General features: G+C 38.4%; 1 protein-coding gene across 2 annotated transcripts in view; it reads left to right on the forward strand.

Annotated features, from left to right (window-relative positions):
• fbn2b (fibrillin 2b) overlaps positions 1-14,354 on the forward strand; it is a 70,738-nt gene that overhangs the window by 44,540 nt on the left and 11,844 nt on the right. Inside the window, exons 25-52 of one of the 2 annotated variants that reach the window (XM_060882129.1) lie at positions 205-330; positions 489-617; positions 750-875; positions 1,977-2,102; positions 2,288-2,410; positions 2,561-2,686; positions 2,768-2,893; positions 2,988-3,110; positions 3,245-3,367; positions 4,875-5,000; positions 5,077-5,199; positions 5,903-6,025; positions 6,524-6,685; positions 7,015-7,083; positions 7,281-7,406; positions 8,178-8,303; positions 8,402-8,551; positions 9,129-9,200; positions 9,292-9,417; positions 9,571-9,696; positions 9,866-9,991; positions 10,196-10,312; positions 11,378-11,506; positions 12,130-12,249; positions 12,354-12,479; positions 12,686-12,838; positions 12,999-13,064; positions 14,118-14,237. In XM_060882129.1, the coding sequence (XP_060738112.1) occupies positions 205-330; positions 489-617; positions 750-875; positions 1,977-2,102; positions 2,288-2,410; positions 2,561-2,686; positions 2,768-2,893; positions 2,988-3,110; positions 3,245-3,367; positions 4,875-5,000; positions 5,077-5,199; positions 5,903-6,025; positions 6,524-6,685; positions 7,015-7,083; positions 7,281-7,406; positions 8,178-8,303; positions 8,402-8,551; positions 9,129-9,200; positions 9,292-9,417; positions 9,571-9,696; positions 9,866-9,991; positions 10,196-10,312; positions 11,378-11,506; positions 12,130-12,249; positions 12,354-12,479; positions 12,686-12,838; positions 12,999-13,064; positions 14,118-14,237 (3,414 nt within the window). The remainder of the gene's footprint in view (positions 1-204; positions 331-488; positions 618-749; positions 876-1,976; positions 2,103-2,287; positions 2,411-2,560; positions 2,687-2,767; positions 2,894-2,987; positions 3,111-3,244; positions 3,368-4,874; positions 5,001-5,076; positions 5,200-5,902; positions 6,026-6,523; positions 6,686-7,014; positions 7,084-7,280; positions 7,407-8,177; positions 8,304-8,401; positions 8,552-9,128; positions 9,201-9,291; positions 9,418-9,570; positions 9,697-9,865; positions 9,992-10,195; positions 10,313-11,377; positions 11,507-12,129; positions 12,250-12,353; positions 12,480-12,685; positions 12,839-12,998; positions 13,065-14,117; positions 14,238-14,354) is intronic. The other variant, XM_060882137.1, reaches the window with a different exon arrangement.

The raw sequence follows: 14,354 nt of genomic DNA on the forward strand, positions 1-14,354 counted from the left end.
CTCTCTCATCATGTCAGCTCCCAGATTCTAATGATGTTCATTTTAATGGTATTAGTAAGACACTAAAATAAATGACACATTAAATATCTCTCTATTTGAACTTATTATTTGCAAATAAATATTTGTCTTTTTTTTTTTTTATGAACAAGCATAAACAAATTGTAGATGTACTGCAGTGTAACTCTACTTTCTCTCTCCTGGTAGATGTGAATGAATGTAAAGTGTTTAAGAGTCTCTGTACACACGGAACATGCCGGAACACCATTGGCAGTTTCAAGTGTCGTTGTAACAATGGTTTTGCACCAACTATGGAGCAGAGGAATTGCACAGGTGGGCACACACACATCCAGTTTTTCTTATGGAGAGCTGTCAAATATCTCCAATACGAAAATACACGCACACACACAATCTGGCAAGATATTTCAAAATAGATGTTTTTTCTGTATTTTCTCTGTACTTTTTGTAATATTTCTGTCATTCTTTCTTAGATATTGATGAGTGTGCTATCTCTCCGGACCTATGTGGTCAGGGTACGTGTGTGAATACGCCGGGCAGTTTCGAGTGTGAGTGCTTCGATGGCTATGAGAGTGGCTTTATGATGATGAAGAACTGCATGGGTGAGACACACACACAGACACACACATGCTTATTACCCTGTACACACAAATTTGTCTGTGTATATTATCTGTCTTTCACACTCATTTCTCTCTCTCTCTCTCTCTTTCTCTTTCTCTCTCTCTCTCTATCAGACATTGATGAATGTGAGCGGGATCCCCTGTTATGTCGTGGAGGTACATGTCTGAACACTGAGGGCAGCTATGAGTGTGAATGCCCCCAAGGTCACCAGCTCAGCCCTGAGGGCTCCGCCTGTGAAGGTAGAAACAGCCGATATGTCACCACACAAAGTTCACTTTTTAATAAGGAATAGTGATGCTGGTTATGTGTTTAAATAAAACATATGTAGTTAGGGGAAAATAATCAACTGGGTAGCGTGATCACCCCAAAGTTAATTACCGTAAAACTTCAAATAATAGCCGAGTCCCAAATAGACGCCTGTCTCTTTTAAACGCCTGGTGTGACGACAGGTTTGGGTAAATAAAGGCCGGTCTCAAATAGAGGCCGGGTCTGTTTTTTAGTATCGGGTTGTATTTGATCTTCTAAAACCCGTCAGATCGTCTGTTCTATGTTTTGATTAGATTTCACGTGACAGACGCAACCGTTCATGAACGACTCATCACTATGGCAACATAACAAAGAGGTTAACGAACTTTTAGTATTCAGTTTTTCTCTCAATACCACCATGGAGACAAAAAGAAAAAAGTATGATTTGACATTTAAGCTGACAGTCAAATTTGCCGAAAATATTTCGGGAGAAGCAGCGGCAAGACATTTCTCGGTTGATCCAAAGAGAGTGCGAGAATGGCGTAAAAATAAAGCTGAACTGCAACGTCTGTCCGGGGCCAGACTGCGAGGTGGAGGGAGGAAGAAGGCCAGTGAAGAGCTGGAGGTGAGCGTGTGTGAGTGGATCCACAGCATGCGGGCAAAGCATCTCAGAGTCTCACGTAAAATGATCAGGGCCAAGGCAAAAGAAGTGTATGCAACAGTTTTACTGCAAGCGCTGGCTGGCTGGACAAATTCCTGAAGCGCAACGACTTTTCAGTCAGAAGACGCACAACTATAAATTTTAAATAAAACGTAATATAATGTGGTAACCTCCTACTGTCATGCTTGAACATCTCAACACTAAATTAAAGGCCTGTCTCTTATAGGCGCCTGTTTCAAATACAAGCCGGTGCAGTTCGGCGATTTGGGTAAATAGAAGCCCGGGCTATTATTTGAAGTTTTACGGTATATTCCACATCCTGAAGTGTTTTATTCAGAAGAATGACAAGTCATGCTTTTTATCCATTTATACTTATGTAAAGTTTGTGCAATGTCGCTCTAAAAAAATAGTCTCTCCTCTTTTAACAATCCAGATGTGAATGAGTGTGAGCTAAGTGACAACCTCTGCAGGAACGGCAAGTGTGTGAATATGGTGGGCTCCTACCAGTGCTCATGTAACACAGGCTACCAGGTGACTCCTGACCGGCAGGGCTGTGTGGGTGAGTGACTAGCATTCACACTTTTACACCACACACACACACACACACATGCACACACACACATACAAACATGCACACAAACAAGACTTGGAATATAGCACACTGTACATATTTCAAAAGCAGTTAAACCTTATTCAAATGTTTTACACAGCGAGTATGTTGTTGATGTTTGTGTGTTTTGGTAGATATCGATGAGTGCACAATCATGAATGGAGGATGTGATACACACTGTACAAACTCAGAGGGCAGCTATGAGTGCAGCTGCAGTGAGGGATATGCCCTGATGCCTGACCTTAGGACCTGTGCTGGTAATCATTCACACACACACACACACACACACACACATAAACAAACATACACAGACCTCCATGTTCTCTGAATGCTTGACTTGTGCTGGTAATACACACACACACACACACACATGCATGCATATAATCCTGTCTTTTTTTTCTGATCAGACATCGATGAGTGTGAGGACACTCCGGATATTTGTGATGGCGGTCAGTGCACCAACATCCCTGGAGAGTATCGCTGCCTCTGCTACGATGGATTTATGGCTTCCATGGACATGCGCTCCTGCGTGGGTGAGGAAATGCTACATATACACACATCATGCTCAGTTTTCTCCTTTATTGTCTAACACTTTTGCCTGTTTGATTCTCAAGATGTCAATGAGTGTGACCTGAACCCCAACATCTGTCTGCATGGTGATTGTGAGAACACCAAGGGGTCTTTCATCTGTCACTGTCAGCTGGGATACTTTGTGAAGAAAGGCTCTACCGGCTGTACAGGTGTGTGTGTGTGTGTGTGTGTGAGATCTCTTTTAATCCACTTAAATTATTATTATTTTTTTTTAATCCACAATGATTGTTTGCATTAATCTAGATATCAACGAGTGTGAGATCGGCGCTCATAACTGTGACATGCATGCTGCCTGCGTCAACGTTCCTGGGAGCTTTAAATGTCGCTGCAGAGACGGCTGGGAAGGAGATGGAATTAAATGTTCAGGTGAGGGACTGCAGCTAAATCGACCTTCCACACAATCATCAGTCAAAAACAGTTCTATTACATTTTACACCCAGCTCTGAGTTCCTTTACTTCTCAAGTTTCTCTGTGAGTTCTAACTCTGTGGTTGTGTGTAGATTTGGACGAGTGCACCACAGAGGACCACCACTGCAACCCCAATGCTGACTGTGTCAACACTCCCGGCACATACCGCTGCGCCTGCAAGGAAGGATTCAATGGAGATGGTTTCTCCTGCTCTGGTACAGGAAACAGCCTTCACCGCCTCTAAAAAAAACACTTCACTTACTGATTCTAATCGTTTCCATTCATCATTACAATCATTATGCAGTAATGGAAAATGGTTAATGGAAACTAATGGACTTTAGGAAACAAAATTTTCACACAGGAAAGAGAACTTTACAGTCTGAAATTGCTGAGTGGACCACAGGCTGTGTTTCAGTTAGATCCAGTGGCAAACTTGACCATGTGACCTCACCGCCATTTCACTTCTGCTGCTTATCACAACATACTGATATTAAATACACACAATAATTATTGTAAACAACTGTAGCTATCTAACATAGCATACTAAATTCCCACAATTAGTTTAACATTACACCCTGATGATACATGTAGCTTTAGTAAGTATTTAGAAAGATAAGTATTTGGCCATTAACACACACATATTTTATATATATATATATATATTGTATATATATATATATATATATATTAACAGAAATATATTTACAGATATATGACCTGAGGAAATCTATACACATGTTCTCTTCTTTAATATTTATCCTGCAAGTAAATCCAGTAGCTAGTGTAAGTTTGTTAGCTAGCATTTAGTTAGAAGGAATAAAGCATTTGGTCTGTGCTGTTATAGCAAAATAATCTGATGCAAGCTGAGTTACTGTTGCCCAGAGGTGTGAGTAAGTCACACATGTGCAAGTCACAAGTAAGTCTCAAGTCATGAATGTCAAGTCAAAGTCAAGTCAAGCATTTAATATTTGTCAAGCAAGTCTCAAGTCTCAAATTTGCGACTTAAGTCTGACTCGAGTCAAGTCGAGTCCCCCATCTCTGAGTCATTTAACTCAAGTCCGAGTCAAGTCTCAAGTCATGATTGTCAAGTCAAAGTCAAGTCAAGTCTTTTTTTAATATTTGTCAAGCAAGTCTCAAATTTGCGACTTAAGTCTGACTCGAGTCAAGTCGAGTCCCCCATCTCTGAGTCATTTAACTCAAGTCCGAGTCAAGTCTCAAGTCATGATTGTCAAGTCAAAGTCAAGTCAAGTCTTTTTTTAATATTTGTCAAGAAAGTCTCAAATTTGCGACTTAAGTCTGACTCGAGTCAAGTCTTATGACTCGAGTCCCCCATCTCTGCTGTTGCCAAACCAGAGTTGATCATTTTCCAAAAACAGAACACTCGGAAGGGTTTTATTACTCTTATACCACAGCAGTTTGTCAAGAATGGCTGCAAATACTGTTTAAGTTCCTGTTATCACTCACATTATAACAGCTATAAACAGTCATTCGATCATTAACCTTTTTTGTCTCTTTTGTTAGCGAGTTAAGTTAACGACCCAAAAACATACCATATGTTATTTGGTAAACTTCTTTCTCCTGATGAATTTTCTGCGACAGAAAACTTACAAACGAAGGAGACAGTGGAGACTCCTTCCACCTCAAGCATGTTATTAGTTCCAATGTAACTGAACTGAACTGAGAAATGAATAAATGATCACACAATTTGGTTTCCGCTCTCAGACACAGATGAGTGCGCAGATAACGTGAACCTGTGTGAAAACGGCCAGTGTCTGAACACCCCTGGAGGCTACCGCTGCGAGTGTGAGATGGGCTTTACTCCTACTGAGGACAGCAGAACATGCCAGGGTATACACACACACACACACACATAAATTTATACGCATGTACACACACACACTCACTATTTTCTGTATAAACACAGACATAGACGAATGCAACTTCCAGAACATCTGTGTGTTCGGCACATGCCAGAATCTGCCCGGGATGTTCCGCTGTGTGTGTGACGATGGATACGAACTTGACCGCAGTGGAGGCAACTGCACAGGTGAGAGGAAGTACTGCAGGTTAACATAATAATGTACAGTAGAACCTCATACTGGTGTAGTCCACTATGTTGTACAAACAGACTACAAAACATGCTTTGCCATGTAAGTTGCAGCACCAACAAGAAGCTACAGTAAATGAAAGGACACATCATGCAATTAGTTGTTCTTTTCCACAAGAGGAACTAGGACCAGTTTCAGTTTGCTTTTTGTTTTGGATGCAGATTCAGTATTTTTTGTTTACCAAGAACTATAATGTTGATCAACTCAGCATTTTCAAAAACCTTCAGTTGTTAAAGAACGTTTTATATCAAAACAGAGACACTACCAGAACAACTTACAGTGACACAGTAATTACTCAAAAAATTGCTTTGTTTTGTCAGGCTGTTTCTTAACCATCACATGTTTTATTTTAACCCATTACATGTTATGGCCTCAGTAAAAACCTCCATATTGACATTCAGTAGGATTAAGATATCTTCATTTATTTATGTTGGATTTGTTCTGATTTTATTTTAGTTTAATTTTTTTGCAAAACACACACACACACACACACACACAAGTCTGAACATATGACCCATCATTGTACAGTAGGTGGTGAAAAGCTCAAGTGAAATAGATGTTCCACACCAGACAGTTCACCTCTCTCTCTCTCTCTCTCTCTCTCTCTCTTTCTTTCTCTCTCTCTCTTTATCTCTTTGTTAGATGTGAACGAGTGTGCAGACCCAGTGAACTGCATTAATGGCCTGTGTGTGAACATGCCAGGAAGCTACTTGTGTAACTGCCCTCCAGACTTTGAGCTCAACCCCACAGGGGTAGGCTGCGTAGGTAAGTGTGTCAGTCTCATGTCTCCCTACATCAGCAAGACATAACTCAGTCATTGCATCAATTTACACTGTTTTCAATATTATAATAAATCTATTTAAAAAAAAAATACATTTATTTTGCCATTTGCTGTCACAAGAAATAAAGTCATCTGTCAATTTCCACATCTGCTAATGTAAATAGTGTGTGGTAAGTTCACAAACTCTGAGGATAAATAATTGGTTAATAAAGTGTCCTCTAAAAGTATTGCCTCTATAATCAAAGAGACACCATGGTAGACTTCATCATTTTCAATTCCATGCATATAGAATTGCAACTACAACCAACTGTATCAGCCAACACACTTATCTGCCCTGAGATTTTCATTCAAAACACTCTCAGTTTCTCTGAGAATGACATTAGTTATATAAAGGCATGGAAAGAATATGCAGTATACTATTTGTTCTACCTGAGTTAAATGTGTGTTCATGTCTCTCTGCCACTTTGTCTTTCTATCTCTAGACACACGGGTAGGTAACTGTTTCCTGGACACGCTGGATCGGGGTGATGGAGGCATTTCATGCAGTGCTGAGATTGGAGTGGGTGTGTCCCGAGCCTCCTGTTGCTGCTCTCTGGGTGGAGCTTGGGGGAATCCGTGTGAACTCTGTCCTCTGATCAACTCCAGTATGTCCTTTCTGCTGCTCATGAAGACAACTCACCTCTAACAGCTGTCATAAAGTTATAATAATAATAATAATAATAATAATAATAATAATAATAATAAGCATATAATACACAAAGTCATTCAGATTTGTAGGAATAAATATATTATTTATTATATATTATATATATAATAAATAATATAATTATATATATATATTATAGTATTAATGTTGTTGTTGTTGTTGTTGTTGTTATTATTATTATATGAATGGCTAGTTTAAACATAGTCTGTGTGTGTGTTTGTGTTGTGTTCTTTGTAGAGAATTTTAACAACTTTTCTCTCTATGTAGCTGAATACAAAACTTTGTGTCCTGGAGGAGAAGGCTTTAGACCCAACCCTATCACAGTCATCCTGGAGGGTAAGTGTTTGTGTGTGTGAGTGTGTGTGTGTGTGAGTGTGTGTGTGTGTGTGCGCACCCTGAGTGACCTTGCTGTATTAGTTTGTGTGTATATCTGCAGTATCCTTGCTGTGCCTGTGACACTTGACTACTAATTGCTTTACTGTTTCCAGTCTGATGCTCACATTAATAGTACCTCTTTCTCTCCTTCTGAACAGACATAGATGAATGCCAGGAACTGCCCGGCTTGTGTCAAGGGGGCAACTGTGTCAACACATTTGGCAGTTTTCAGTGTGAATGTCCTGCTGGATACTTCCTCAATGAAGAGACACGCATCTGTGAAGGTGACTGTGCTGAAAGCCATTCCCCTTACTTGTACTTTTACATTTATAGCAAAGAAGAGGTCATCCCATATGTTAATATTCCTCATACTTCCATTCACATTAATCTACTTAGAAAGTGACTTAGTATTGATCACTGCAACTTTGTGGTCAAAATCACTTTAGGAATGCTATTCTTTTAATACATTATTTGAATGTATTAAAATAAAAATAATAAATGAATGAACAATCTATGGGAGTTCCCTATATATCTATTAATTCTCTTTTCTTACAAAGTATAATTATATATTTTACATAATCTATTATAATTATGTATCATAGATAATACTTTAATCATAATGATCATTTGAAAATGATTAAAAAAAAATAAAAATAAAATAAAACACTCTCCTGAACCTTGTGGTCAAGAAACTGAAAACTGTAGTGTGTGTACAAATGAATTTTCTCTTATCTCCTAAATAAATGTGAGTAAATGTAGACAGTCTGGGTTTTTTTTTTTTCATTTATTCGCTTTAATGGCTGTCAAAAACAAGTGGAAACATCTGCTTGTAAAATAGATATATCAGTGCATACACAACTGAAACAATCAGCCTGTTGGGTTTGTAAAAAAACAGGATGTAATTTAGACTGATTTTTTCTCGTTAGAGGAGATAATATGAACCATCACTGCATATCCAGGGGAAAATAAAATGTTCCCTTACAAAAGATGACATTACCCACCTACTCAATAACTTAAAATAAAAATCGTTTCTCATTTAAATTCTGCTCTTCCAGACATTGATGAGTGCTCAACCCACATCGGCATCTGCGGCCCAGGAACGTGCTACAACACACTGGGCAACTACACCTGCGTCTGCCCTCCTGAGTACATGCAGGTCAACGGTGGCAACAACTGCATGGGTAAAGCATTTATTTCCCAGAAAAACAGGAATGTACCACCTACATAAAGTTTTCATTGTCATTTCACCACTTCTCTGATGTTTTCTGTTCTTTTACAGACATGAGGAAAAGCGTGTGTTATCACAACTTTAATGACACGTGTGAAAATGAGCTGTCCTTTAACATGACGAAGAAGATGTGCTGCTGTGCTTACAATGTGGGAAAAGCCTGGAACAAGCCGTGTGAGCCCTGTCCAACTCCAGCTACCTGTGAGTGTCCAGAAGAGATAGCTGTCTAGTCACTAGTTCGGTGGCTCATGCATCACGCGTGACTTTTTTCGATGACAAAAATTCATCAAATGCGACTGTTTCACAAAGTTAATAATATCCCAGCATTAAACACCCGGAAGTGTTACTTAATTCAGCGATTATGAACTGACTCATAGATCTTTAAGAAGACGTTGTATTAAGTTATTATAAGCCGTTTTCAATAACGAATTTTTATTGAAAAATCTGGAGAAATAAATGGGTGTCTAAAGTATGATATTGTGCTATTAAAGTAATTTAGACATTTATTGATATACGGCGTCTAGTTTAATTTGCTTGTTCGTGGAATGGTTCATGGTCTGGGAAACAGAATTATAGGAATACGGATTCATGCAATGCCGACTTCATACTTGGCTCGAAACCTCAGAGCATTTTATGAATGGGACAGTGTACAAATGCTCAACACAACAGCTGCCAGACCTAGGGAGCCATTTTGCAAGGCAACATTAAGTACTCTAATTGTCAGTAATTGCCGCTGCAGTCTTTTACCCACTAATGTTTTTGTTGCTGCTTTGTGTAGCTGAGTATGAGCTCCTGTGTGGAAACCCAGCTCCAGGCTTTATCATCGATATCCACACTGGAAAACCCATTGGTAAGACATATAGTAGAGTTTATAATTTATAAAGCCATGCTTGCTATTACATTACGTATAAATTGATGTGTAAAATGTGTTTTGTGTCCAGATATTGACGAGTGCAGGGAGATTCCTGGAATCTGTGCACATGGAGCATGCATCAATCAGATCGGCAGCTTCCGCTGCGAGTGCCCTATGGGTTTCAGCTACAATAACATCCTGCTGGTTTGTGAAGGTACATACACACACTCGTACAAACATGCATACACACAGCCCTCCCAATCCATTCTGTATGGAGACACACCATGTTCTAACAGAAGACAGTTATATCTCTCGTGACTAATTGTAGCACTTGCTGTTTCTCCTTATTTCTCTATTTGTTTCTAAGATATTGATGAGTGTAACAGCGGGGACAACCTGTGCCAGCGTAATGCCAACTGCAACAACATCCCTGGCAGTTTCCGTTGCGAGTGCTCTCCCGGTTTCAAGCTGTCCCCCAGTGGAGCGTGTTTGGGTGAGTCTTCTTTTTACAAAAGCCACACAGGGGGCATCATTTTATATAATTATGAGGGTGGTAATTTAGCAACACACTTACAAGCTGGTCCATCAGTTACACTTTTCAAATGCTTGTTAAATGTTTGCTATGTGTTTATGAATTTTTATGTCATTTCTCTTTATTGCAGACCGTAATGAATGTCTGGAAATCCCCAATGTGTGCAGCCATGGTGAATGCATTGACACACAGGGCAGCTACCGCTGTCTGTGCCATAATGGCTTTAAAGCCACAGCTGACCTCACTATGTGCATGGGTGAGTGTGTTCCCACCTCTTCAAAAAAAAAAAAGAACTTGACTTTATGACTTTGTGACTTTGGATTAGACTAATGCTCTTCAGTCTTGCTTTGCCAAACGCTCATGACCCCGATCAATAATAAGATAATGAGATAATGACCTGAATGCATGTGTTAATCTCTCTGACCTTCTCTTTTCCTCTTATTCACTCTCTCTTTATCAGACATTGATGAGTGTGAGAGACAGCCGTGTGGAAACGGGACGTGCAAGAACACAGTGGGCTCCTATAACTGCCTTTGCTTCCCAGGCTTTGAGCTCACACACAATAATGACTGCATGGGTGAGTAACCTATTAGTTTATATAGTTTAGTTTATATATACATTTTTGCTCAGTACATCATTTTACTAATAACCTTCAAGAAGAAACATTTTATATTATTGTCCCAAAACATTTACATTTAACATTTATTATAATTAAGTATTATTTCACCATGGATGTGGAACGTTTTAGCACATTCAGCACACACATGCTGTTTAAATTTAATTTGCCATTGTTTTTAAAATGACTAATGTTTGAAAGGCTGGACGATGTCACTAAAGCTATGGATAATTATGTAATGAATAAAACACAACACATGGTGCTGCTGTAGTAAAAGAATAAACAGCGTCATGGTCTCAAGAAGCTTGAGGTGAAGATGAGTTAAATAAAAGCAGCCTTAAAGTATTTTATTCCTCATATAACAAGCAATTTACCAACAATATCATAATAAAGAATAATGTTTTGTTTTTTTATGAATTACACATCCATTTATAGCTACTATTAATGTTACAGTGTAATAAGTGTTATTAGTAGCTTTAAACGGTTGTTCCCACACCAGCCTCTTTTTTTTTCTCTTTCTCAAAGTTGATGACAAAAAACATGCCATGAACAAAACTTGTCATGAACAAAACACTGACACTCCTTCCAAAATGTTTTACTTCCACAGCTTCTGCTCAAAACTTCAAGATATCAAAGTTTACATGTTTTCTTTGTTTGTTGTTGTGTCTCTGGGTTTGTTCTGTCTATGACAGTGTGTTTGTCTCTGAGAGTTTGTCAATCATCTCGGTTGTTGTGTCTCTGAGGTTGTTTGTTATTAACTCAGAGTGTTTGTTGTGTCTATGAAAGTTTTTTGTGTTCTAAAAATTTAGAAGTTTATTGTGGTTTCTGAGTGTTTGTTTTGTGTCTAATAGTTAATGCTTGTCTGAGAGATTGTCGTGTCTTTCGGATAAGAGTTTGTTGTGTGTCTGTGTGTTTTTTGCATCTCTGAAAATTTGGTTGTGTCTGAATGGGTGTGCGTTTCTGAGAGATTTTTATATGTTTTTGATTGTTGTGTATCTTAAGAGTATGTTTCGTTTCACTGCACAGATGTGGACGAGTGCACTACTCTGGCAGGTCAGGTATGCAGATATGGTCAGTGTATCAACAGTCTTGGCTCCTTCCAGTGTTTGTGTCTGGATGGATATGAGCTCACCCCCGACTCTAAGAACTGTGTTGGTAAGTCAGTAATTGTTATCACACTTACAGTATACAATATATAATAATTTATTTACTGTACCGAAAATTCTGAATAGACAGTCTGCCGTTTCAGTCTGATGTTATCCTTTAGGCACGCCAATGTGTATGGGAAAGCCTGGAAGAAGGACTATTTTAGAATAGAATAAAAGTGTTAATGTTTTGTTGTCAGAGTAATACAGACTGAAGAAGCTCTGTTTCCAACAATAATGCAACATCCCTATTGTAGCATTCTAGGAAATTTATAATCTCTAAAATACATAAATAAAGTGAAAAATAACTGTGACAGATATTCGCAAAAATCCAAAACAAACATCAGAGACATGGACACATCAGAGAGGTAGAAAGATTTTTGGGAACTTTGTAAATTATAATTTCACTTTTTCATATTGTTTATAATAATCACTTTGAGAAATAGCTCTTACATTTTCATTTGTTATATGGACTTATGTAAATAGTAAAACCCGCATTTCATAGTAAGGATTCATTTTAAAGTATGTTCGGAAAGTTCTAGAATCCCCACGCTGATGCATCGGCACTGGAATTATTATTTGTTGAAATCACAGTTTGTATGTGCAGTTTCTAAGGTGTTATTTTGCTTGCAGACATTAACGAGTGTGTGACGTACCCGGGTACCTGCTCACCTGGAACCTGCCAAAACCTGGACGGCTCGTTCCGCTGTATCTGTCCTCCAGGTTATGAGCTGCAGAGTGAGAGCTGTATTGGTGAGCCTGCTTCCTTCCACTTTTTAACAAACAATAGATTAGTTTAAGCTCTGTTTTTCACTGTGATGCCCCTCGTCTTCCTCTTTCACATTATTTCTGCACAGACATTGACGAGTGTGAATCTCAGCCAAACCTCTGTCTGTTTGGCAACTGTGTTAACACACCTGGAAGCTTCCAGTGTAACTGCCAGCAAGGCTTTGTTCTGTCCGATAACAGACGTCGTTGCTTTGGTGAGTGTGACGTGTTGGACATTTTAAATGTTTTAGTATCAATTCTGATATTTAATAATTTAATAATCTGATATAAATAGGTAAACCACATAAAATAGTTACAGAAGCTGTGATGCAGAATCCTGCAGACAATACAGTCTAAGGAATGAAGAGGCCAACATTTGAGTTTGTCATTATATATTTCCCTTGTCATCTCTTTCTCTTAGACACACGCACAAGCTTCTGTTTCACACGATTCGAGGCTGGCAAATGCTCTGTTCCCAAACCTCAGAACATTAGCAAGGCTGACTGCTGCTGCAGTCTGATGCCTGGGGAAGGCTGGGGTGACCCATGTGAACTCTGCCCCCAGGAAAACCAAGGTACCAATGCTCACTGGTGGCTATACTTACTGCACATTCTGTAACATTCGGTCATTTAACGTAATTAATAAAAGTAAATAATCATATATACACTATATATTCTAAACTACATAATGTACACCGACTAACAATCTTAAAATGTTTTCTTGTCCCCTTGCAGCTGCATTTAAACAATTGTGTCCATTCGGCCATGGAGCTGTGCCTGGACGAGGGGAAGGCCGTGTGGGTAAGAATCCTACACATACCTACTACACACCACACAATAAATATACATAGATAGAAATCAAAAACCCTTCCAAAAAAACAACTGTAAATGCAAATGTAAATTAAAAAAAAAAAGCAAACGTAAATTCACTAATCCAGCACTTAAAGTTGGAAACACTGTTGCTAGGCAACAGAGAAATATGGATGCTATGCACAAACTAGGTAATGCCAGAATGAATTATAAACTTTGTGTAAATGTGCAAATGTGAGGAATTGTCTAGAATTGATTCTGTACAATTTCCAGATGTGTTTATTAATAAAAGGTTCCAAACTGCCATGTGAAAAATATCAACTCATTATAACTCGTAAACTGACCACAAGAGGGATCTTCTCATAAATACTGTACAGAGAACACATTATACACTTCATTTCTTTGCTTAGAACATCACTCACAATACAGTAACAGAATAATTTCCATACAATGAAGGGAATACTCCCGTATTCACATTGTCCTCAGCTGAATTATAAATCATGGAGAAATACATGTGTTTTTTATCCAAAAATTCTTATTGGAGACTGATGAAAATGGATTCAAATAGCATTCATTAAAAAATTCTATAGCATAGCACTTTAATTATCAATATCTTGATAGAATTGACTGTAATGTTAGCCTTAATCTCACTTTAATCTCTTTACTATCTCACTGTAGAGATTATTTCTGAGTCTTTTTAAAGTAGTGGCATAGATTGCAATCCATTGGAGCCTTTTAAATTATAGAATTTTTAACAATATCTTTAAAACTATAAAGGGCTAGAAATGCTTTAAAAAGGACCAACTGCACCTTTAATGTGTTAATAATGTGTAAGACCTCAGTTACAAATTCCTCTTTCTATGAAAACAAACATTTAATATCCTGACACAATCAGTAAGATTTCTGCTCTAATATTTATTACAAATGTCATCCCTCCAGATTATCTGTGCTCCTGACTTTGAAATTTAATTCCAAATATAAAAATCTGTGATCACCTTCATGTGTCCTTTATAACACACCTGTTTTTATTTTCCCCTGGTACAGATATGAATGAATGTCTGGATAACCCATGTAAAAATGGCGTCTGTATAAACACTGATGGCTCCTTCCGCTGTGAATGTCCATTTGGCTACAACCTGGATTACACTGGAATCGAATGTGTGGGTAAGTTCGTACACACACACAAGATATGTACAAGGGATGCAATTAACATAACAAATGCACACAGTAACATCTCTGATGCACACAAGAGGCACATGAGGCAAATCATTAGTGTGATGC

The sequence above is a fragment of the Tachysurus vachellii genome, chromosome 1 (genome assembly GCF_030014155.1).
Source record: "Tachysurus vachellii isolate PV-2020 chromosome 1, HZAU_Pvac_v1, whole genome shotgun sequence".
Classification (NCBI taxonomy): Eukaryota; Metazoa; Chordata; class Actinopteri; order Siluriformes; family Bagridae; genus Tachysurus; species Tachysurus vachellii.